At 31.4% G+C, this 27,670-nt stretch overlaps 1 protein-coding gene across 3 annotated transcripts in view; it reads left to right on the forward strand.

The window, feature by feature from the left end:
* Brinp3 (BMP/retinoic acid inducible neural specific 3) overlaps positions 1–27,670 on the forward strand; it is a 375,650-nt gene that overhangs the window by 301,667 nt on the left and 46,313 nt on the right. For all 3 annotated transcript variants that reach the window (XM_015491686.2, XM_048809819.1, XM_048809818.1), the window contains exon 7: positions 9,915–10,137. In XM_015491686.2, coding sequence (XP_015347172.1) covers positions 9,915–10,137 — 223 coding nt within the window. The remainder of the gene's footprint in view (positions 1–9,914; positions 10,138–27,670) is intronic.

Here is a 27,670-nt window from a genome sequence, read left to right on the forward strand (position 1 = left end):
AGTCTCACCAGCAATGTATGAGTGTGCCTTTCCCCCCATATCCTCCCCAAAATTTATTGTTATCTCTATTCTTGATAACTGCCATTTGATTGGGGTGAGATGAAATCTTAGAGTACTTTTGATTTGCATTTCTTAATTAAAGAAATAATAGAGATGTTGATCATTTTTTCATATATTTGTTGATTGAATGTATATCTTCTTCTGAGAAGTGTCTCTTCAGCTTCTTAAATCAATTATTATTATTATTATTTTGATGGTAAGTTTTTGAGTTCTTTATATATACTGGAGATTAGTTCTCTATCTCACATGTGTATGGCAAAATTTGCTCCCAAAATGTAGGCTCTCTCTTCACCACATTGATTGTTTCTTTTTGTGAGAAGAAGCTTTTTTAGTTTAGGTTCATCCCATTTATTAATTCTTGATTTTATTTCTTATATTTTAGGAATCTTGTTAAGGAAGTCAGGGCCTACATTTTCCTCTATTAGGAGCAGGATTTCTGGACTAATTCCTAGATCCTTGATCCACTTTAAGTTGAGTTTTGTGCATGATGAGAGGGATTGATTTTCATTTTGCTGCATATGGATTTTCAGTTCTCCCAGCACCATTTGTTGAAGAGGCTATCTTTTCTCCCATGTATGTTTTGGCTCCTTTGTCTAGTATGAGATAACTGTATATATGCAGGTTTGTATCTGTGTCTTTTATTCTGTAACATTGGTCTACATGTCTATTTTGGTGCCAACAACATGTCATTTTTGTTATTATAGCATTGTATTATAGTTTAAGGTCTGGTATTGTGATGCCTCTTGCTTCACTCTTCTTGGTAAGGATTACTTTGGCTCTTCTCAGTCTCTTATTTTTCCAAATGAATTTCATGATTGCTTTTGCTATTTCTATACAGAATAACATTGGGATTTTAATTGGAACTGCAGTGAATCTGTATAGCGCTTTGTGTAGTATGGTTATTTTGTCAATATTAATTTTGTCTATCCAAGAACATGGGCAATCTTTCCATCTTCTAAGGTCTTCTTTAATTTTTTTCTTTAGTGTTCTGTAGTTTTTACTGTAGAGGTCTTTCACTTCTCTTGTTAGATTGATTTACAAATATTTTTTGTTTGAGGCTATTGTGAATGGGGTAGTTTTCCTAATTTATCTTTCAGAGGATTCATCACTAATGCATAGTAATGCATTTGATTTATGGGTATTGATTTTATATCCTGCTACTTTGCTGAATTCCTTTATTAATTCTAGAAGTTTTCTGGTAGAGTTTTTGGATACTCTAAGTACAGAATCGTGTTGTCAGCAAATAATGATAGTTTGAATTCTTCTTTCCCTATCTATATCCCTTTAATTTCTTTCGTCTAATTGCTCTGGCTAGAATTTCAAGGACTATATTGAATACACATGGTGAATGTGTCTTGTTCCAGGTGTTTGAGGGAATGCTTCCAATTTTTCTCCATTTTGAATGATGTTGGTCTTGAGTTTAGCATTGATAGTTTTTACAATGTTAAAGTTTGATCCTACTATCCCTAGTTCTTCTAATGTTTTGAACATGAAAGGGTGCTGTATTTTGTCAAATGCTTTCTTGGCATAATCATATGATTTTTATCTTTAAAGTCTATTGATGTGATTAATTATATTGATTTTTATATGTTGAACCAATCTTGTATTCCTTGAATGAACCCCACTTGATCATAGTGCACTGTTTTTTTAAATATTTTTGTATGTGATTTGCCAGAATTTTATTGAGAATTTTTGCATCAATGTTTATCAGGGATATTGGTCTGAAATTTTCTTTCTTTGATATGTCTCTGCCTGGTTTTGGTATCAGGATGATACTAGCTCCATAGAATGAGTTTGGAAGGGTTCCCTCCTTTTCTACTTCATGGAATAATTTGAGGAATATTAATTCTTCTTTTTAGGTCTTGTAGAACTCAGCTGTGAATCTTTTTGGTCCCAGGCTTTTCTTGTTTGGTAGGCTCTTGATGGCATCTTCTATTTCCATGCTTGAAATTGATCTGTTTAAATTGTGTATGTCCTCTTGACTCAGTTTGGGTTGATAGTTTGCCTCTAGAAATTTGTTGGTGTCTTTGAGGTTTTCTATTTTACTAGAATATACATTTTCAAAATACTTTCTAATTGTCTTCTGCATTTCAATAATCATGATATTTCCTATTTTTATCACAAATTTTAGTAATTTGAATTTTTTCCTTCCTTCTTTTTGTAAGGATGATTAAGAGTTGGTCAGTTTTATTTATTTTTTTTTCAAAGAACCAGCTTCTTTTTTTGTCAATTTTTGAATTGTTTATTTTGTTTCAATTTTGTTGATTGCTGCCCTGATTTTAATTGTTATGGGAATAACTCTCGGCTTGCAGCCAGCAGCTAGCAGCTCAAGGGGTTATGAAGACCAATGCCTGTACAGGCCTTACAGGCACATCTGCAGGATGGGGTGCTCTGCTCTGGCAAGCCTTTGAGGTAAAACCACCTCCTCAGTGATTGACCTCAATGTTGCTAGGCAACTGAGAGGCAAGAGCCTCAGGGTCTCAGCTTCCTTAATTTAAGGATCCCTTTCATAGGAGTCATGACCCTTCCTGACAGCCTTCAACTATGTGGCAGATTTTAGAGCTTCCTCATAGTGCAGTTACATTGATCATAAGATGATTGGTTTCTAAATGTTAGGTAACCTGCTTGCTTATGTATGATTGGAGGATGAGCCCTATATCAGTTGTAAACTATTCCATAATAAATGAGCTGGCTGGAGGTCTGCCACCTGCCTGCTCTTACCAGCTCCTGGTGTCTGTGTCTTGACTCCGTGTCCCTGCCCCTGCACCTGCACATCCTGTTGATTAAGGAAAAGACCCACGACTACAAATTATTTTCTGTCTTCTACTACTTTTGGTGTTTGTTTGTTTCTCTTTTTCTAGGGCTTTGAGTTGTAATATCAGGTCATTTGTTGACTTTTCTTCTTTTAATGAATGAATTCCATGCAATGAATTTTCCTCTTAGCACTGCCTTCACAATGTCCCAGAAATTTTGATAAGTTGTATCAGAATTCTCATTTACATCTATAAATTTATTTTTATCTCCTGCTGATGTCTTCTGTTATCCATGTGTCATTCAATAGCATATCTCCAGGTGTTGGAGTAGCTTCTATTTTTTTATTTTATCATTGATTTCTAATTTCATTTCATTATGGTCAGATAGAATGCATGGTAGTATCTCTATTTTTTTTTGTACTTGCTAAGACTTTCTTGGTGGCATAATATATGGTCTATTATGGAGAAGGATCCATGTGCTTCTGAGAAGAAAGTGTATTTGCTAGTTGATGGATGGAATATTCTATAATGTCTGTTAAGTCTAACTTATTGATTGTATTACTGTTTTCTATAGTTTCTTTGTTTATTTTTTGTTTGGAGGATATATCCAGTGATGAGAGATATGTATTAAAATCACCCAGTATCACTATGTTGTGATCTCTTTGGTTCTTGTAGTTGAGAAGGGTTTGTTTGATATACATAGACACCCCATTGTTTGGGGTATAGATATTTATGATTGTTATATCTTGTTAGTCTGAATCCCTTAAGCAGTATTAAATGTCCTTCTCTATCCCTCTTTACTACTTTGTTTGAAAACACTTTATCCATGGAAACTCCTGCTTGTTTACATGGTCCATGTAAATGGTACTTTTTTCCAACCCTTTCACCTTCAGTCTGTGGATATCTTTTCCTGTGAGATGAATCTCTTGAAGGAAGCATATTGTTGGGTCTTTTTTTTTAAGCAATCTGTCAGTCTGTGTCTTTTAATTGATGAGTTTAGGCCATATACATTCAGGACTATTATTGAAATATGATTTGTATTCCTGGTCATTTTGATTTATTTTTGGTTTTTAACTTAACTTGGTTTCTTTTTGGAGTGACCTTTCCTTTAGTGTAGTTCCTCCCTTTGCTGATTTTCATTGTTGTTTTTCATTTCCTCCTTGTGAAATTTTTTCTGAGAATGCTCTGAAGTGCAGGCTTTCTTGTGGTAAATTCTTTTAATTTTTGTTTATCATGAAAAGTTTTTATTTCATCATCAAATATGAAGCTTAATTTTTTAGGATATAAGATTCTTGGTTGGCATCCATTTTCTTTCAGAGCTTAGTCTATGTTGTTCCGGGATCTCCTGGCTTTGAGGGTCTGGGTTAAAAAATCTGTTCAAATACGAATTGGTCTCCCCCAGTATATGATCTGATTCCTCTCTCTTGTGGCCTTTAAGATCCTATTCTTATTCGGTAGGCTAGGCATTTTCATTATAACATGCCTTGGTGTAGATATGTTGTAATTTTTTACATTTGGTGTCCTGTAAACCTCTTGTATTTGATTTTCCAATTCATTCCTCATGTTTGGGAAATTTTCTGATATTATTTTATTGAAGAGATTTGTGCGTTCCTTTGGTTTCAATCTCTGTGCCTTCCTCTATCCCCATAAGTCTTATATTGGTCTTTTGGTGTTATCCCATAATTCTTGGATGTTCTTTTCATGGTTTCTTACCATCTTCACTGTGTGGTAAACTTTATTTTCAAGATTGTATATTTGTCTTCATTATCTGATGTTCTGTCTTCCAAGTGATCTAGTCTGTTGGTGATGCTTTCTATTACATTTTTTTATTTCATTTTTGTTTCCTTCATTTCCAGGATTTCTGATTGCTTTTTTTTTCAGAATCTTTTTCTTGAAGTAATCTTTTGCTACTTGCATTTGTTCCCTTATCTCTTTGTTGGTGTGATCAATGGTTGTCCATATGTGCTCTCTTATCTCTTTGTTGGACTGATCAGTTTTTGCCTGTATTTGCTCACTTAGGTCATTCTTTAATTTGTGGACCATTTTAATTGTGAACATTCTGAACTCCTTCTCTAACATTTCATCAACTGTACTGTCCATGGATTCTATTATTGTAGTATCTTGGTTTGTTTGGGGCACTTTCCTCCCTTGGTTTTTCATATTTTCTATATGTCTTCCTTTCTTGCAGTGCAGATCTGAGGTAATACAGTTTCTAACCTATAATTTTATAGTGTCCCTGCAAATTACCTGTATCTCACCTTGTGTGTTTGGCTTCTAGACCCTGGTCAATGACCCAGGATAAATGCTACTGCAAGTAAAGGTGGTGGTGCCAATAGTAAAGGTAACTCAAGATATCAGTGGCAGTGTCCCAAGATGGATGCAACCCCTTTCAGAGATGGGGCTGAAAGGCTGGGCTGCCGGTTCCGAGATGCAGCTCCCTCCACGCTGTATCTGTTGTCCCAAGGTGGAGGTTACTGCATGGGGAGGGCTATAGTGATGGCTACAGTGTCCCAAGATTGAGGTGAGTTAGGCCTGAGCTCCAGCATGTGACAGCTGGTTGGCGGAGTTAGTCCTGGGCCTAACCTTGGCCTTGCCTCCTGCATGGGTCAGCGGGATGGTCCTTAGCTGGGGCCTGGGCCTTGACCTTATTTACATTTCTTAAACATAACATGTACATAGTGTGCTGAAAATTCAATATTATTTGGGGTGAGTTTTTATATTTATTTACAACATCTATTTGAATTTAATTGATAACACATTCAAGTGAATTAATAAAAATCATTAAAACACACATTTCCTCCTTCCATCCCTCCTATCCATAGGCCTACTTTTCAATGTCAGCAGCTTCTGTTTGGGTGGAATTATAACTGAAGAAATGATTTTTAAATAACAAATTTTCCTGATTACTCAAGTTTTCAGGAAATAAATTAAAAGCTCTCAAAACTCTGGAAATTTTAAGATGTCTAAGTGCCTTAAAACATTTTGAAAATATGTTTTAAAGTAATTTTACAGATTCTGAACATTTTAAGATACACAATCAATTCTATGGGTTAATGTTTGATGTATAAGCAGAAATACTCATCAGAATATGTATTCATAGCTGATCCTTTCACACCCTAACAATGTTTATTTTCCTGCTTTCATACATTTAATTCAACTATAAGCCATGACAATAAAGAGCATAATGGTATAAATACATAAAATTGTTATATAAACATTGTAGTTTTAATAAAACTTTTTGCTGACATTAAAATTCTGAAACCGACGATTATCTGTATTCTGCGTATGAAATTTTCTAATAAAATTTGCATGAAGGATTATTGGAGAGATAATTGAGTTAATATTTAAAGCACCTTTTTTAAAGTACCTTCCTTAGCTAGAAATCATAATAGCAGAGAGAGAGAGATTCAAAATTAACAGATGAAATTACACAGCAAGTGATAACTAGAGCTTTTATCAAGGAAATGGGAAGAAAAGCAACCCATTCCTATTTAGCTGTTTTTAAAACACTTCATTTTAATGTAGAAACACTAGAAGTCTAGAGAGTTAAACCTTATGTCTAAGTAGTCATTTGTAATTTATGGGAAAGCTGTCACCTAACCTATTTCTCTGTGCCTCCAAAGAATTCATTAATATAATACATTTCCCTGTGTTTTATTTTTTGCTTCATGCAAATTAGTTTCAAGGAGACAGAGACTGACTATAAATTTCTACCAGCATAGAGTTTTACTAGCATATTACTGTCATTGTTTCTGTTTTGTTTCTCTGTGGTCCTCAAAACTATGCTGTGCAAAAAATACTCAATTGATACACACTTAAATAATTCTAGAATAACGTCTCTAATAAAATACATACAAATTTATTTTTTCTTGGCGACTTTTACATAATTTTGACATTTCTCTTTTATAAACTCATCTCTACACCCCACAAAATATGGCTGGTCATTCTTGTTTTTCATTTTGAGTGTACTCTATCTTCTACATAGCTGCAGAAATTACTATATGATAAAATATTACCTGTAACCTCGAATTATTGTATTTTGTCTTTGTGCTGATACATATTGTTAATCTATACAATAGAAATTCTAATGTGTCATTCAAATTTGTAAACTTTAAATATACATTTTATTAATTTCCAAAAGTAGCTAAAACATATCCACAGGAATAATTTTCAAGACTCTATTGACTTCCGAGTAGAATGAATTTCAGACACTAAAGATATTATTTTAACACTTGAATATATGGCATATCATTAATTAGTCATTTTTTAAAGTAAGATTAAAGGTTTATCCATACTTGCTGTCATAGACTGAAACATCTGTATGTTCTGTTCACAACAGGTGTTCAATAAATGTTTTGGGTGACTGTCGGTGGAGACTCTTAATGACTTCATAATGAAGTAATTATTCAAGTGTCATGTTAAAGCCCTATTTCATAGAAACTACATATTGACAATTTTCACAGACATACACTATTATGTACACTTCAGTAAAAAGAAATTCCACCTTAAAATGTAAGTCTTGAGCTTGAATAAAATTTACTGATTTGAAAAGTCTCCCAATACTACTATAACAATGAACATAATTAAGTATGCATACCCACAACACAATAAAGTCTTATCAAAAGTGTTCAAGTAAAGGATGACAACGAAATGAATGATTAGTTTTCAAAGTAGTGGCATCTGTTCTGTGAATAATCCAAGGAATGCTTTCCAATTTCCATGCATCAATTCTTTATTCAAAAGAGGGAATTTCTCAAAAGAGACATATGGGACCAAACAAAATGTAGACTATTGTCAAATCAGAATTTCAAGATTCATCTATTATTTACACCCTGCTTATTTAAAAAATGACTTGAAGCATATCAAATGGATATGCACTCAAAAATCTTCTTCAATATTTTTTTTGTTAAAAGTCATTTATTTTCTTTTCATATTTCTTTTTGTTCAGGTAAAAGACTATGACTTCAATAGCCAAAAAGATAACAGATGTATCTATTTGCTTTAGAAGAAAGAACCCTAATATTCACGAATATGTTTTGAATTGTTAAAAAGTTGTATTTTCCAGCATTGGTGAAATATTAAAATAACTTTAACACATAAAATAAATATAAATTCAGTGACTTAACTGTGTATTATCAGATGTCAGTGGCATATTTAAAGATGTGTTAATAATAGTTTATTGATTTTAAAATACAAAGAGTGTCAACATAAAATAAACAGATATTGATATACTTTCCAAACTTTGTTGAATAATAATGTAATAGCTATAATTGGATCTTTTAAAAATATTTTTAGTTATGGATGGACATAATGCCTTTATTTTATTCATTTATTTTTATGTGGTGCTGAGGATTGAACCCAGTGACACATAAGTTATAGGCAAGTGCTCTGCCACTGAGGTACAACCCCAGCCCTATAAGGATATTTGAAAAGAATTATTTTCAAAATAGACCTTTCAATCTAATTTAATACTTACTTAAGAACAACCATCTGTAACATCACAGGATTTTAAAATTAAATGAATTTATAGTCATCTAGTACTTTCTCATTTACATATAAGCAAATTAAGTTATACAGAGGTTCCAGTTTAATGAATGCTAACAGTTTATTATTGGGAGAATAGTGACTAAAATGTGGTTTTTCTGACTTGCCAGATAACGCTTCTCTGTCACTGAAAATGTTTTCCAAATCTTGTGGTTTGTGGGCATGTGTACAAGGGGGAAACAAAAACATGTATGCACAATGAATGCAACATAATATGTAAAAAAAAATAAAAATAAAGTTAAAGATCATTTAAAGAAGCACCAAAAGCAATTAAAATTTATGTTTTGAGATTCTACTCACAGTTTTACTTCAGAAGAAAAGGAGAGATGTGGAAATTTGCTTATTATTTTTCAAATTTTTTACTGTGATAAAATTATATAACATATGGACCCAAATAGGCAATTCAATCATTTTAAACGTATAATTCAGAGATATTAATTACATTTACAATGTTACATAATGATCATTACCATTATTTTTCATAAAAAGTTTTCATCATCCAGAACAGAAACCCTGTAACCATTATGCAATAGCTTTTTTCTCCTCCACCCATTTCCTTATAAGTTTAAATTTTAATTTCTGTTGCAGTGAATTTGACTATTTTTGGTTTTCTCTGTAGTTGAAATCATACAATATTTATCCTTTTGTGTTTGGTTTATTTCATATTTGGTTTATTTCAAAGTTTATCTCTGTTTTAGCATCTACCATAACTTCATTATTATGGCTGAATAAAATTCTCTTGTATATATTTATCACATTTTATGTATTCATTCAAATGTTAATGGACAGTTTTGTTGTTTCCATGTTTTGACTATTGCCTTGATTTATCTTCTGTGTTGAGATTACTAATAGGTCTTTTAGACTATTTATTTATTTTAGCATAGCATCAACTTTTAATTTAATTATTGATTAAGCATTTGAAAATAAAGCTATTTCAGGTATGATAATTATTGATGCAAAAATAAAAGCTAATATTGGAGATTTTAAATTCCCTTAATTTTTTTTTTACTCTTCAGGATACACTTTTATTTTAAATCAAATGCCATGACATTTTGAAACATGGTCAGTTACAGAGAATAGATGTCTAGCTGAAAGTTATAATTTTCTATTTACAAAACTTTCTCTCCTTAAACATTTATTAAATTATTAATGATTTTCTGTATTTTCTATACTTTTTATACTGACTTAGTGAACACTTCTTAATATATAAATATAAAATGCTTAAGAGAATTATTTACACTAATTCTGGAAATGAAAGTGTCAGATTTAATCTACAGTGCATTGGAGAAACACTATCAAAAGGAGAATATAGAAAATTTAAGTTAAACTTTCTTTCTAAACTGTTTAATTATTTATAAATTATTCTAACTTTCTTCCACACAATTTCTATTTTATGGAAATCGAAAGAAAAACAATTCCAAAGCACCTAAATATCTCATCTTCTACTAATCTGTTACCTATACATGGTGGATTGTATTTATTTGTTTTTAATTTTCATATTATATGTGTTTGGAAATGTTTCATAATCAAAATGTTGAATTTTAACATTTGTTTCAGATGAATTCAAGTTATTCATGAAAAGGCTACCCATGAATTATTTCCTCAACACATCAACTATAATGCATTTGTGGACAATGGATTCTAATTTTCAGCGCCGCTATGAGCAACTGGAGAACAGCATGAAACAACTTTTCCTCAAGGCACAGAAAATTGTACACAAGCTCTTTAGCCTTAGCAAGAGGTGTCATAAACAACCCCTCATCAGCCTGCCGAGACAAAGGTAAGCCCTGGCAATGTAACAACTGAAGGTATTGTTTCCACAGATTTCTCTTTATTTTTGTGAATGTAGTTGTTATAATATCACAGTTATTTATTATCATTAGATAGAGATAATTTGAAAACAGCATATTCTCTTAAGTCCCCAAATAATAAATTGCAGTAATTTTCCAAAGAAATAGTAGAAGGGGAACACATATGCTAATTCTCCCCTGATTTTTTTTCCTTTTTCTATCATAATCAAGAAATCATTCTTATTCCATGAGGTAGTCAACTAACTGGAATAGAAAAACACAAAGCTCTAGAGTTAAATTGTAGCATACAGAGTAAGCAGGGGTACAAAATGAAATTCTTTATATAATTTTCAACTAAAATAATTCAAGGTTTAGTTTTTATGACCAGTATTTAAAAAACCATGAATATCATTCTACAGCAACTTCTAAAAATTACTGTGAATGTTGCTAACATTACATATGAATAATGACAGACTATTAAAATATTTATGTCTGATCTGATTTGAGAAAACACGTTTTAGATTTGTAACTTTAAGATCTACTGAAAAGTGAGTGTAATAAAAAGTCGTACCTTCTCTGTTGGAGGTCTAGTTAAAAAAATCATGAATGACAAAAGCTACAGGAAAAACAAAGAAGATTATCACAAAATGATACATTTGTATCAGTATCTTGCTTTATAACCCTAGAATTTTGATATGATGTTCAAATCATTGAAATTTATTTCAGTGAAAATAAAACAGATTAATATCCATTAAAAATTTTAATTTAAAAATAACTCATTTGAATTTTTTATTGTTTCTTTGGAATTTTAATATATTCAGAATTTGTGCAGTCATCTCCATAATCTAAGTGGAGTATATCTTCCTTATCCCCCACCCCCAAACTAAATATCAACTAGAAATTGCTGCTCATAATCCCCAATCTATTCCTAGGCTATAGATTTGCATAATTCGATATTTGTCTCAATAGATTTGCCTACTCTAAACATTTTATTTAATGGGATCATGCAATATGTGGTCCTTTGTAATTGGCTTCTTTCACTTGTCATACTGCTTGCAGGTACATCAATGCCATAACATCAGTAGTGTGCATGTCCCACTTGTTTACCCATTCATCATTTGATGGTCATTTAAGTTGCTCTTAAAAGTACTATGAATAATGTTTCTAATGTTTCTGTGAACGTTAGTGTACATTCTTTGTGGACATGTGTTTTCTATTCCCTTTGGTATATACTGAAGTGGGGGATTGCTGAGTCAGAAGGTAATCCATATTTAAAGATTTTTAGGAGCTGCCAAACTGTTTTACAAAATGGCTGCACCATTTTATATTTCTACCAATCATCTTCACTAACACTTATTATTTTCTGTCTTTTTGATTATAGTCATCCAAGTGGTTGTGAAGTGGCTTCTTGTGGGTTTGATTTACATTTGAGTTTTGACTAACAATGTTGAACATCTTTTCATGTGCTTATTGTACATTGAACAAATGTCTATTCTAAGCCTTCATCTACTTCTACATTGTTTATTACTGAGTCCATGAATATTCCATATATAGTTAATGCCAGTCTGCAAACAGTAGTTATGTGATATACAAATATTCCCTTCTATTCTCTTCCATTTTCCTGGTCAGATATGTGTCTTCCACCACCACCAGCACACATACACTGTCAATAAAAGACTTTTGCCAAATTTCTTGATATTTTCAAAGAACTTTTAATTTTTTTTTATATTTTTGTCTCTTACTTGACTACTTTTTCATTCCAATCATTCATTCATTCTTTTTTTTAGTATGATTTTCTTTTTCTGTTTTCTTAGAGTGAAAAGCTAGGTTATTAATTTGGAAAGATTTATCTTTTTTAATGCAGGTATTACAGCAATAAATTTTCCTCAAAGGACTGCTATAGTTTTGTCATTTTATGCATCTCATAAGTATTTTTTAATTTTCTTTATGAATAAGACATTTCAATATGTCTCTGTATGCCCTTGGGAACATTTTCTAATTAGGAATTGTAGCTAGAGGATGACACTGCTATTTGATTATTGTGAACTTAATGCTTTATGTGAGTTAAAAGTAGATTTAAAATTACTGAAATAGATAATTTTAACCCAAATAGGAAATGTAAGACAATTAAGTGGACTAGAAAATAAATTGATAAGTCTGGTTATAAACATGCTGACTTTAGGGTTTTATTTAGCAAATTTAATTGAAACTGAATATATACATGTAAATATATATCTATCAATCTATGTAGCTATTTGAAACACAGGAAAGATTTGAAAAAGTGGGGTGACAATCCCAGTACACACAAATGAAGGAAATCTGAGTATAATACCATAGTAAATAGGTAGATGACATCTTCAGACATACATAAGGAGTGAATAGAGAAACAAATTGCAAAAAAAAAAAAATAAGGAAAGAATATCATAGAAGTGACGTTAATTTTTAAATGGAAATACAAATATGCTGTAACTATGCAGGATTTTAAAGGAAAATATAGGAAACTGATACCAAATATAAGTTGGGTACATACAAAATAAATAAGTTGGATGAGATAGAGATGTATTATTTGGAGCAGAATTTAATAGAGTATAGAGAAATCTCTATTTTCCGAAACTTTTAAAGTAAATGTGAAGATAGCCACAGCCATTTCTTGACTTTCTTTTTTAAATATTTTGCAAAACTCCTATGTTGACTGTCACTCATCACACACACAAAACAATGTCAACTTCTTTCTGTATGTACAATTTTACTTAATTTGAGTATTTTTCTATCAGTTTCTTTTTTACTACCGATATGAGATTTTGTTTCTGTTTATTGTGGTTTTTTTTTTTCAATCTTAATAGAATAAAATGAAATGGCAAGAGGAATACAAAATATATGTACTAGGTTAGTGGAGTAAAGTATAAAAAGGAGGTTGAATATTTGCAGGGTAGGTTTTTAGAAATATTTGAAAGAGAAGCAAATGAATAATACCAATAATTCACTTGCATTGGAAATTATATTTTTTATCCTGTATTTATGGAATTTTTTCTCAGCCTTTCTCGGAAACTCTTCCCATCCTAAGCATGTTCTATTTTTGATATTCAAAAATATTAAATATTAAAATAATAACATTAAATTAAAAATATTTCAAAATCAGCATAAACAAAATGAGACTCACAAAGTACATTTTCACTATTAAGATGGTTTCTACACACTTTGTAGACAGGATAAAATCACCCTTTGTAATGCAGAGTGTAGTTCTTTCTTTTAAATAAAACTTGACACTCATATTAAGCAATACTCACTGTTGCTCTCAGGAATTTGTGTGCACAATATGTCTTCATACTTGAGTAAACTGAAGCCTTGATAATCTGATTTCCTGGAAGAAGTTATTTTTGTTGCTATTCTAAAACATTTCAAATAAGTAATAACATTATCTCCATAATATTAACTCAACTACACCAATCCATATTATAAGAGGGCAGCAAGAATCCATTTTTATTTTACGTTTAATAATGTGTTAGTAAAGGTTTATCAACCAGCTTTCTAAGAGAACAAAACCTTTGATTTATAGTATTTTCTTTATTGGATGGTATAAACTTTCTCATCATGGTCAATTTTAAGTTACTGAAATGCTGTCACTGAACAGAGTTGCATGTTAGACATACAAAATAGGCTCACCTGAGCCAGTATATTAATACCACAGTAAGCAACTAAAAATGGTTTAAAACCATTAAAATATTTTAATGCAGTTATATCTTCTTCATAAACAAAGGAAAGTTATGTATTGAAATTCTCTAACATCACAGACAAGAATGAATTCTGTTCTCACCTAAGAGCCGTGTCCCACACTCCCTATATGTGCTTTAAAACAGAGGTTAACAAATGGATACATGAGCCAAATCTGATCTAAAACTTGTTTCAGTATCAACCTGTATCAACCTGCATGATTGTTTTTTTCATATTTTAAGTCATAGAAAAAAATAAAAGGAATAATAATATTTTTGGTTGATGAAAATTATAAGTTCAAATTTGAATGCATGTAAATAAAACAACCACCACTCTATGTTTACATGTTGTCTGTGGACAGTTACACACTATAATATCTAGAAGTTGCCACAGAAAGATGATATGGTCCTTCAGGCCTACAACATTTGCTTTCTTGGTCTCTAAAGAAAGAGTCTACCAATGCCTGCTCTACTATATTATGTACTCTATCATTTAAAAATATGTTCATGAGTATTCATATATCATTGATGTATTTTAAACTATAAATGTATTTTATATCAAAAACAGAATATTTTAAGAGTTTAATTCTCTATCCATATGGAAACCTCATACAACCAGATTGTTCAATTCTGAATCCTGAGTATTATGGCAGTGATACCAAATATTTTATTAACAATTTCTCTCTCTCTTTTTCTGTGTGTGTGTGTGTGTGTGTGTGTGTATACACACACATAATTTTTATAGGAATGCTCTAAAATTCCATTATGTCAACCTGAGTTTTATTCAATAGGCAGTTGAGATCGATATTTAAATACAGAATGAATTATTTAGTAGATCTCAAACTTTTTGGCTTCATGATCCTTTCATAGCCCTAAAAAATTATTGAGCAATCTAATAAGTTTTGTGTATGGGATTTGTTGGATGGATATATGGATAGCACACACACATATTTATATTTACATGTATCATAACAAAAATTAAAGCTCAGAGATATTTAAACATGTATCTATTAATAAAATTAAAATAACAATATTAAGTTCAATATTTGTTGACATATTTAATACAAAAGGTTGATTTTTGCACGTTTCCTTGATAATTTGCTGGTGATAGTGATAGATGAATTCTCATAGCTACTTCCGAATGCAATCATTGCAATCTGAAGTTTGTAGCCTAATGTAAGTTTATTGTTGGAGAGGTGAGTATTATAATAGTTTTTCAGATAAATGTGAATAATATTATTTGATACTATACTGAAATTCAACAGGTATAAGTTGTGGTATAAAATATAAACTACACACAACATTTTGAAATCAGTTTCCTTAACTTTGTTGGTCTACCTTGTTCTTTGGATGGATCATCTACTAGTAAACAAAAGCACACACTAGTAATTTGAGAGATATTTGTCCCCTTAATTATGAAAATATTGCAAATGATGACACTCATTATTATACAATGACAAAAGATCTCATCCTTCAGTATCATCACTGAATATATGAGAATAGTTTGTCTACCTAAGGAAGCTATCAGGCTCATAATGGCAGACACAAATTTTTCTTTTTTTTTTTTCACTTGAAAGCTAGAATTTATTGTTGACTTTAAATATGTCAGTTGATTTTTCCTGAAGTGATTATTATGATAACTTCAATACTAAATGTGCAATAAATTCGAGTTTGAATAACCACAGTTGTTCTGTTAAATTATGTCACACAAAATTAAAAATTGGTTTGCCATGGGAAAATGGCTATTTCAGCTTGTAACAAACAATTGCACAAGTGCTTTTCTTCAAGGGAACTATTATAGTTCTCTCTGTGGCACAGGTATCTTCTTTATATGTTTTGTTTTGGCATACAGATTTGTGACAAAGATTGAGATAGACTAAACTTAATTTTTACCTTGTCATCAAGAAAATTCTCAAATTATGAAACTTTCTTTATATTTTATATGTATGCTTCAAAAAGATGTACTTAATAGTGCAGTTTGATATAATTTCCTCCTTCCAACACTAGTTTACTCACTATTGCTTTTGGAACAATAAATGCAAATGTCAACATGATATAAAAAAATAACATCTTGTTTTTTATATGAAAATAATTTTTGCCTTGTGCCTTCCTACTAGGATCTTGTCTCCCTTCCCCACTTTCCACCCACCTAAACAAATGGACATTATTTATTCTTTGAGAATGATGCTTTACATCAATCTCATCTCCTTGTAAGGACTTATTGAATCTAGATGATAAAACAATCCTAATTCTATTTGGGTATACACTTCATCATGCTTGTAGAATTCCTTTGCACCTAGAATCCATTACATGTCTAATTGTATTGAATTGGACGTTATGAAAGGGAATTATTAAAGTTTTAAATTGGGTCCTTCAAAGATTAAGAATCCATTTCATCTCCCTTCTTTCCTTGCCTACATGAAATACAAATATGATGGCTGGAACTGAAACTTACGATGTGAAGAAAAACCTTAATAATGTTAACGCCCATTTCCTTGAAGCCGTTGTATTAGTTCCACATTGTTTATGTTTGTACTGTTATTTCAGAGAAGAATAAAATTTCATTTTGTCTAGGTCACTGTTATTTGGCTAATATTACTACAGCCAATCTTGCATTCTAACTATTAAAGTGGCCTTACTGAATGGCCTCTAAATTCTTTAATATTACAGAGTCTGTAATTTAATTAAAATAACATTTATATATTAATATAAGGAGCTTCTGCTGAGAACAATTTTATATGAAACTGCATGAAGAAACTAAGATATTAATTTTCCTTACACTTATATGTTACAAAATATTTATTTTTTTTAGTTCTAGCCACTCCATGATGATTCACAGGCATATTCTAAAGAATGAACAATAAATTTGAAGACTTTAATATTTAGATATTTTCAGCTTGTTATTGAGAAATTTAAATTATAGAGTGATGATAAAGTACCTAGTACAATACAAAAGTCTTAAATAATTACTATTTCCAAAAGAAAATTCCATTTCTTGTATATAAATAATTTTTCATACATTATTGACTTTTCTGCAACAAGTTTTCTATGAGTTTCATACTCAATATTTATAACAAAAATAATGGCATAAGAGCTATAAGAAACATACTGTTGCATGTACAGAATGTCATAGAAGACTGGATTCTTATTCCAAGAAGTCCAGGGGATAAACTTTCCTAGGAGAGTAGAAAAAAAAAATTAGTGATTTACTCTATCCTTGGTACTTCTAAATAAATTTTAAAGTAGGTAAAATTTGTTCTTTTACTTATGGCACTTCTCAGCATTCAGTTTCTGGTGTAGCTTAAACTTTAAAACCAAGGCCTTAAAATGGGCTTAGCTCTTCTATATAATATTCCTACTTTTACCTTCTATTCCATAATCCTTTCATGATCTTTCACTTTATTAGCTATTTGATAGCTATTAGCTAAAATTCTCTTAATTCATATTCAAGTATAAAACCTATTCATAATTTTAAAATACATTATGTGTTAACCATAACAGTCATTAATATGAGGCCTTTCAGGCAAAGTAAAAAATAATAAAATGAAATGAAGGTATGTGGGCTTATAGTGCAGTTTCTGTTCTTTCACTTTTGTTCATGGATAAAAGATTATGTATAGCAACCAAATAATTTTCCTCCTTACTATTTTGTGCAATAAACCCTGTATGGAGCCCACAATACACATAAGAAAGATGTCCCAACCCTGACTTGATAGAGGAATCTTTTGTTAGATAGCTGAGTTTGATAATATAACAGGGATAAAAGTCTTGTTCATGCTTGGAAATTCTGTGATATAGTGTGTGTGCATGTGTGTGTGTGTGCATGCCCATGCACAGGCATAATAGTATAAAATGACAAATCATCATCTCATTATATATAAATAGTAACCTCACAGCATTGTCTTATTCTTTCTTTAAATTCATTCATTCTGATATCTTAGGAAAAGGAAGCTAAGAGCCCAAAAGGAGTAGTTTTGAACATAATATATTTTACAAATAAGAGATTTTTTTTGTATTCACATGATTAGTTATGTAAATGTCATTTCAACATTTCCTGCCATGTCTTCTTCATACTAAACAGTCTTCTAAGATTCAGTGTCACATCCAAATGCTCCCCAGGCCCATAAATCAAAGTAGCTTGCCAACTAATCAGATTTGGTTTGTAGGAGAAAAATTGAGGACAGAAACAATACAGATATCTCTAGACTACTTTCCTAATATTCACACTTACTTCATTGAAAGAAACAAATGTATATTTATGATAATCTTGGAAATGAAGTTTATAATGATTAAGGCTAAGAACTCTCCCTTTTCCATGATATTTAAAGTGAGAAACACTTGTTTGAACACCCAGAATTACTTTCTTTTTGTCAATGACTACAGGGCTGCAAATGAGGGTTCTGCAATCAATCTTAACTTTTTCTTCATTAAGAATTTATGATTTTCCTTCATTATATTCCACTAAATGACTTGGAAAATATGAATGCCTGTTTTTGAAGTACATAAATACATACTGAATTAATCAGTTTGCATTGCTATAACCAAAAAGCCACACAAGAATAACTTAGAGGAGGAAAAGTTTATTTGGGCTCATGGTTAGCTGATTGACTACTCTGGGCCCAAGTTAAGGCAGAACATATGGCAGAAGGACATGGTGAAGGAAAGCTGGTCACTTCCTGACAGACAGAAACTTACCTGTTGGGGATAAAATATAAAAACCAAAAGTATGCCCCCAAAGATCTAGTCACACATTACTTGCAAACAGTTATCACCTAGTGCAGTTGTCCTTTCAAATTATTAACACATCAAATGGGTTAATTCACAGATTATGGTATAACTTTCATAATGCAATCATTAGCTTTCAGGTGACACCTCATATCTAAATCATAATAATTTATTTGTTTCAAAAAAACAAAAAAAAGGTTTCACATTCAGTCATATTTGGAGACAGTTATAAATGATAAACTTTTCTTGGAAATCTGCAATGTTTTCATGTTAAATAATGTAGTCTATCATTTTAAAATTTAAAAAAAGCTATATTAATTTAAATAAGGAATTTCCAATGCAAAAATTCTTTTTTCCTAAAACCCTGTTAACTCCCCAAAATATGTACTTAGGAAGCAGAGTCCCATTGCTATTTTTACCTAAATTTTCAGATTCTGGAATTGTAATATAGTACATAGGTTACCATTAAATATCTGAATATTATCTTGAACTGAAAATGATTTTCGCAAGACCTTTATTTTCTCAATGCTTTAGTTGTGTTCTTAATGCTGGATACCAATTCTTGGCAAATGATTCTTTTAATTACATTCTCAGTCAGACCCATAGACCATGCTATCTCAGACTTTAAAAGCTACAACTCAATATAGGCCTGAAAATTAAGTGTTGATTCATTACTAAAACGTATCTTGTCACTTTTCTTTTTTATAACCTTCAGCTCTGAAATTTTCATTCCATTATTCTGCCTGAGAGAGACAGGGTTGCTATAAGTGTAACTCTTACTTTCATTGTTAATTGGTACATGAAATTACATCCAAGAGAAAAATAATATGGAGTATAAGGAAGTAAACTGATATCATATTAACCATCAATGGTTTGTGTGTGAGCCATGAAGTATGAATCCATTCAGTGTACATCTGAGGGCACAATATTCCTACAGAGCCTGCAATATTATTGACAATAAATCTTTATATTTTGAAACACTTCTAAATAATTGTTTTTATGATTTGGGAAAAAAAAAAACCTTTAAATCTCCAAAATAAAGAGAAAGTCAGGGATCCTGTATTTCAGTGAAGTGGAGGCTTCATTATCTCAAAACAGAATCCTATGTTATATGTTGGAATTAAAATGTTAGCCATGACCTTTTCTCCTGAGCACTCCCCACTAAAATATTGTGGCAGAGAAAAACATAGTGTTGGGGGTGATCTGAATAATGAGATTAAAACAAGATTTAAAATCTCTTATTCTTTAAAAAATATAATTGTTTATTTATAATAGAAGACTAACTCAAAGTGTTTTCTCATATGAAATGCCCTTTTTATATCAGCTTTAATAGGAAGGCTATTTTAGTTTTCAGTATGTATAGATAAAATTGGTTATATAATATATAAATTATCACTGTTAGATATATATGTAAGTATATAGATAAAACAATGTTTGTTCTAAACCTCGTCCCATTCTAAATAGTAGAAAAAATTTGATATTGTTTTGAAAACCAAAATCATGTTGACCTTTCAAATATTGCCTTTTTCCAAACTCTCTTATGATTCAATGACAAAAATCTCATTTGAGTTTAATTTGTAATCAATCTAATGCTTATTTTAACACCGTTTATATGTAGTATAAAATAAGATATAATCTTATAATCCTCATGAAAAATACAAAAAAGTCCAAAATAAGCTTCCTTTATTCCATCCTTCCATTACTTGTATTTATCTGTAACACACAAATACACATCCAAGACATTTTAATGACATATGACTCAAATAAATTATTTTTCCTTGAGTCTTAAGCCAAGACACTATTTTCTAAAGGTAAGAGGCTTCATGAATCAGGAATGTAAAATCCAAATATTACCAAGATACATATGACCATAAATCCCTACCCCTGATAAAAAGTCTTTGAAGCACTTAATTTAAGGCAGCCACAAGTTATAAAGTGAGTGAATACATTTCAAAAATCAATGCCCAATTGAAATAAAAATCCTCTATCTCACAATCTAGACGCACTTCAGTCAGCAACAAATAGAACCTCACAAAAGAACATTGATGTGACAAAAGAACATAGGAGAAAATGAAGGTCAGCTTGTTGTGGTTGTTCTATTAAACCCAGCAGGAAGACTTCATGTAGTCTTCTCAAAGGAAACAAAAAAGATCAAGTCTGAGGTAATACCTTTTATTGAACTGAAACAAAATTAGTTCACAAAAGCAGGAAGGTTAGCTATAAACAAATCCCAAAACAAAATGCTAAGAATCTAAGGAAAGCCTTCCAGTTTTAAGGTAGATATATATGTTTGTATGCATGTGTGTATGTTTGTGTATATATATATGTAAGTATATATATGTGTGTTTATAATATATTCCTCTACATTTTTCTAAATACACATAAAAAAAAATATATATATATATACACACACACACACACCCCTCAGCTACATATTAAAGTATAAGAATGACATATGATTATGATCTAAACACATGATTTTTCTTTCATTACCTCCTCTAAATTTCCCTTAAAATGAGTCAAATTATATCATTATCTGAAGTTATTAAACTATTCAATCAATAAGCAGAAATGTGTAGACAACTTTTGAAAAATATGCTGTGGAAAACAGAATGAAAGAAAAGCTTAATTCACAATTTATCACGTGTGAGTGAAATAACTATATAAATGGCAGATAGAGGAGACATTCAATGGAATCATCCAAATCCCTTGATGAGGAGCCACATACATGACATGATAAAAACGGATAATTTTGTTGACTCCCTCATGAGAACTGTCAGAGTTCCTTAGGATTAACTAACATGTATTCAGCACAAACCAGGTGTCAAACAGTGTTACAAACACTTTCCCTCTTTTTCCCCATTTAATAGAATGTTACAAGGTGGGTAGTATCATTACACAATTGAGGACACTGGAGTTTAGATAAATAATCTAAACTTGCTCAGGTTAATCAGCTGGTGTTAGCAAAGCTAAGATACTCTCCCTTGATTTAGCTGCAGAGCTTGGATTCTCAGTCTTTACACCATGGCCCTTCCCAGGTTTACCATGTCTGCTGGACAAGGGTTTTTGCTCCTGCTAATCCTTCAGCACTATCAGTTTGAGAGGCTGATGATTTCATGAAAACACATTGAGTCATGGAATGAAATAATCAATTAAGTGTTTAGGGAGAAAAATGGGATTACTAAATTTAAAACTAAAATAGATTAAGTAAAATGTTGTAGAAAGATGAAATGGTTTATTCAAACAAAATAATAATAACTGATCTAATAATATAAATAATGTGAGGATATAATTTATACATAAAGATCTAAAATTCAGGACAGTGGATAGTAAAGATATACAATATGCATAAAATAATTTCTATAAGGCAAAAACTTAGATCTAATAGAGAAGAAGAAGAGAGAAACTGAGAAAACAGAAAGAGACAGAGACATACTGCACTTGGTTTGAAAGATTTGATTCAGTTGAAAAGAAACTGGGCACCAAGCAAAACTGATGGAAAAGGGTTGTATTGTGTATTGGTTTTTCAGTTAGTCTCAATCATTTTAAATTAGTCTATTTCATTTTTTTCCCCAGTGCACTGGTTTTGGTCAGCTTTTTGCTGCTGTGACCAAAAGACCTGATGAGAAAAGTTACAGGAGGAAAAGTTTCTCTGGGGCTCATGATTTCAGAGGTGTCAGTCCATAGATGGACAATTCCATTGTACTGTGCTGGAGATGATGCACAACATCATGGAGGAAGGGTGTTGTGAATAAGAAAATCAGTTCAGAACATGGCAATTAGAAAGCAGAAAGAGACTAAGCTTGACTCACCGGGGACTAAATATATACCCCAAATGGACACCTCTCAGCCACTTACTTCCTTCAACCTCACCCTATCTCCTACAGTTATCTCCCAAATAATCCATTGAATTAGAAGAAAAAAAAAGTGACTAAAGAATTTTATTGATGCCAATGATGTTCTATGTAAGAGGAAAACAAAAGTATATTTTTACAAACACAGTGACTCTAGCCAAATGGCTTTGATTTATTGAGGAAACCAACGAGAGCAATTTTCATGAGTCAAAAAGGTTTTTGAGCTAGTCATGGTGGCACATACCTCTAATCCCAGAGGCTTGGGAAGCTGAGGCAGGAGGATCATGAGTTCAGCCTTAGCAATTTAGCAAGGTCCTAGGCCACATATTGAGAACCCTATCTCTAATTAAAATATAAAAAAGGGATGGGGATGGGGATCAGTGGTTTAATGTACCTGAGTTCAAACCCTGGTACAAAACAAAATGAAACAAAACACTCTGATAATAATGATGTTGTTTCATATTCATTGAAATAGTAGGAAATATTACAATGAGTAGTAATAGACAAGCAGATGTTACTATTTGTTTTGTGGTCATAGAAATCAACTAAGGTATATACTGTAAAGGACAGAGCATACAAACATACCAATTGTGACGTTAAACTAATTTTGTGATACTAAAAATATTTTTCTTTCCTTAAGTAGATATTAAAACATTATCCTTTATAATAATCTAGTAGGGTTACATATTTTAAGTGAACTTTTTGAAGTGCAAATTTTGAAAATAAAATTCTTACCTTATTGGAAATTAAATTAAATTAAATTAAATTAAATCAAATCAACTATAACTAGTTAATCCTTGTATCAAAGAAAACCCAAAGGAAAATTTCAAGCTCTAGGGAAAGCAATTAAAGAGAATACTTTATAATAATACCTTTGAGAACAAAACAAATTCTAGAATTGGAACAAAATTTGTAAATTTAAATGCCTTAATCCTGAAGAAATAATAAAAATATTATTTTTAATTTTTTTTAGTTGTGGATGGACACAATATCTTTATTTATTTATTTATTTTTATGTGGTGCTTTGGATCGAACCCAGTGCCTCATACATTCGAGGCAAGTACTCTACCACTGAGCTATAGCCCCAGCCCCATTACCTTATCTTACCCTCCTCCCCAATAATAGTCTCCCTTCTACAAAAAATAAAATTATTTAGAGCTTATAACCATTTATTCTTTCACTCAGAAAAGTTTAATGTCATTTATAGGCATAGGAGGTGCAACAGCTGTGTGTGTGTATATGTGTTTGTGTGTGTGTGTGTGTGTGTGTGTGTGTCTGTATAGATATATAGACATATATAATTTTTATTAAATTTATTTTAACTGATACATAAAAAAACAAAGATTGTACATATCCTTCTCTTAATAACACTATTTTGATATGTGTATATATTTTGGTAATGTTTAAATTTATAATTTTTTTCAATTTTTGTGGGGGGCACAATACCTTTATTTATTTTATTTATTTATTTTTATGTGGTGCTGAGATTCGAACCCATTACTTTTCATGTGCTAGACAAGAGCTCTACTGCTGAGCCACAACTGCAGCCCCAAATTTATCATTTTTTTAATGTTGAAAATTTTTAAAGCCCTTCTAGCTTTTTGAAATGTACAGTACATTATTGTTATCTATATACTATGCAGTAGCACATCAGAGCTTCTTGAATCCAACTGTGACTTATTGCTTATTGATCCTGCCCCCATCCCTTCCTCCTCCCTACTCTCTTTTCTCTGTGCCCTCTAGAAGCCAACATTCTACTGTCCACTTCTATGAGATTCCACATGTGAGTGAGATTATGTAGTACTGATTTTTGTGTACCTGGTTTATTTTACTCAGTGCAGTGATTTTCAGTTCTATCCATGCTGTCACAAATAACAAGAATTCATTCTTTTTATGACTGAATAGCATTCTACTGCTTATATGTACCCCATTTTCTTCATCTGTTCATTAACTTATAAACAATCTAGTTGTTTCCATTTTTTGGCTATTGAGAATAAACATGAAGTGCACATAGCTCTTTGACATACTCATTCCATTTTCTTTAGATATACTCCTAGAAGAAAATTGCTGAATCATATTCATATTATAAGCCAAGACTTTAAGGAGATGAGGAGGCACTAATCCAGTTAGAACAGCATGTTCATTAAGAACTCATTATTCCTCGTGAAGTGTATCAAGATAGGAAATAGTCAGAGAGGTTCAACAGGTTACAGAGAAAGGAGGTAAAATACCCACTTTGAAAATTATCAGGATAAGATTGGTTTCACAGATAAAATTTTTCTTAATATTTGAAAGGGCAGAAATGGTCTTTAAATTTTTTCCAGGCTACAGGAAACTATGGAAAGCAATCTGTTTTTATAAAACCAATGTAACTCCAGTCTGAAAAAAATTAATACAAAAATGGAATCTAAAAATGACTAGATTTAATTTTTAAAATTTCATTACCAAAGAATAAAGTATCTTTTTCAAATTCAAATGACACATAAAGTATAGGCTATGGCATCTTGGATGGGACTTTTAAATTACCTACCTGTTTTAGGGACTGGTAATTCTAAATTTTATAGTAGAGTTAACACTTGATAAAGGGATATTACTTAGTAATTTGACATTTGGCTAGAATGGCTTAAAATAGTCACAGATATATGTCAGTATTTATATCAGTTAGATCCAGAACATAGTGGCATAATAGTGGTGTCCATTCTGTTCATGCTAAGTGTTCATTCTGGTGCTTTATTTTTCATTCAGTAGTTAGTATTCATTCAGTATTTTTAATTTCTACTCTAGCACATCATAAAAATGTACATGGCCAGCAGAAGAAGACCTCAGGGTTAAGATGTTATCTGTTGAAGCAACAATGGATCTAAAGATGAAATATACTTAATGTTTTAAAATTAATTGCCAAAGAATAAAGTGTCTTGTTGGAAGTGCAATGTCATTTATACAATTGTTTGTATATTCATAAAGGACTACTGGTCCCACAGGAGAAAGTGGTCAAGGTATTCCCTCAGCCTTTCTTGGGAAAAGGTGAAACTGCTTCCTCAATTTGAAGTAGAAGGCTTGACTTCAGAGTAGCTCCACTGGTGAACTAGTTTCCCTCTCCTTTCAGAAACCGGAGAGCATCACATTTTATTCATTTGTTCTCATTTGTCTTCCCCTATATTTTATTATTTGTCTTGGCTTAACCAAACTAAACTGATAATACATGTGAATTTGAATACCAGTAATCACAGGGTGCTAAAGGTAGTCTGACATGAGCCAGAAAAGTTTCCCTATGCTCCTTGAGGCAAAAAGCTTTGGAACGATAAGCAAGTGAGCCAATAAACTCTGCATCTTTTATCTTCCTCCATCTCCACCTGAGGTACATTTCCATGGCTGTTGGATACATTTGAAAGTTTTGTTTTTCTTTAAGAGGCATCAAATGTATAAAATGTGTTAATAGTTTAGTTACAAAGTTTGCACAAGAGAACAAATCAATTGGCATTTGATGTTTTCATAAATATATTGAATATCAGTCTTCAAGGGTTAATACATTTAAATTGAAAGACCTATGAAAAGCAGGCCTCATTTAAAGAAACATGGCATTAAAATGCTAAAGCGAAGGGGTTCTTTGAAGAATATTTATAAGGGAGTCAGTGTATCATGCTGCACCTGTTATTAAAAGTGCTCAAGTTCTGCTCAAGTTCCAGATTGAATTGGCTTCAAAGATTAAAAAAAAAAAATAGCCTCTCTGTTTGTAAGTTTTCCTCTCTTGTGAATAGAGATTTGTCTTTTCTAAGGGAGGAATGGCAGACTATTGGGGGCATTCTCCACCAGCAGCACCTGTGAAACTTGGCAAACTTGAGCGTCTTAAGCTGCTGGTATGAATAGCATTGCACTATGTGAGTAAAGAGGCCACCAGTACTTTCTAATGAATGAAACCACGGAATGCTAATTTTGGAATCTGAATTGTGTGACTAGTTCAGCATTTAAGTGTTATTTTGAAATAGAGTTCACTTCATCTCACCAAGTTTGAAAACATGTCCTCTGGCAATAATTTCAGCTTTTTATTTTATAAATGGTTTGTTTTGATGTTGAGAAAATGCATCAAAATTAAATTATGATTCAGCTAAAATTTCTTGTTTTAGGAAATAAGATTAACTACTTGATTAACATTAGTTTATATGATTTTGATAGAATCAATGGTTAATAATAGGTTTATGTGCATAAAGACAGACCTGTGCATGTCAGATTTTTACACAATGTGATGAGGTGAACAGGCATCCCAGATAAATTACTTTTTCATGGCAGATGATCCCATTTGCCAGCAGTAAGCATATAAAATTGGTGATGGTATCACATCATCAGTGTGATACGAAATGTATAGATTTTCTCCTTTTTATCTCTTTAAGACTATTTATATTTAGACCCAAAATACAGTATTTTGAAAGAGAAAAAATCAAAATGTTTCTGAACATTGCTGAAAAATATTTGTGTAGGGTCACCTTCAGCAAAAAACTATATTTGGAAGAAATAAACTGAAATTAAAAAGTGTCATGGTGATATAGAACAAAATAGAAAATTCTCAAATCAATACAGCATGGCTGTTCTTTTCCTAAAATGTTTTTTTTTTAATCCTATTTCCTGTCTTTTTTGCTAGGAACTCAGTTGACATGTCTTTTTCTTTCCTAAAAATTTTTCTTAACCTCCTTTCTCTCCTGCAAAGTTAAGAAACGTCTTCTGTATTCCTTTGTTATGACTTATTACATTTAATCTGCTTACATGTCTGTCTTTCCAATAGAGGGCCCCTCAAAGACAAGGGTTTGTACTTTTCTCATTATGTCAGCCCTTTGGCTTTACATATATAATATACAAAACATGTTTACAACAGATATCATGTCAGGCCTGCTAAAAAAGAAAGATAACATAAAACATTGCCTGGAGAAAACGTAACTCTATGGATTTATGCCATTTGCAGTAGAGTTGTAAACCTTTCTTTCTAATGCTATTTACTACCAGTAGATCCAGTATGGTTTTCTTTAAATATTACCATAAATGAAAAAAGATATAATCAGTATCATTTTGAAATTACATCCTCAGAGGCAATCATTTGACACTGACCCATCTATTTTGGTGTATTCTATAAGATATATTTGTGTTAAATTTTAAGTGGTTTGCAGTTAAACTGCATTTTGTTATAAAATCCCCTGTTTATTAGTTTCTTCTTCTCCTCCTCCTTCTCCTCCTCCTCCCCCTCC

This window comes from Marmota marmota, unplaced genomic scaffold, assembly GCF_001458135.2.
Source record: "Marmota marmota marmota unplaced genomic scaffold, marMar, whole genome shotgun sequence".
NCBI lineage: Eukaryota > Metazoa > Chordata > Mammalia > Rodentia > Sciuridae > Marmota > Marmota marmota.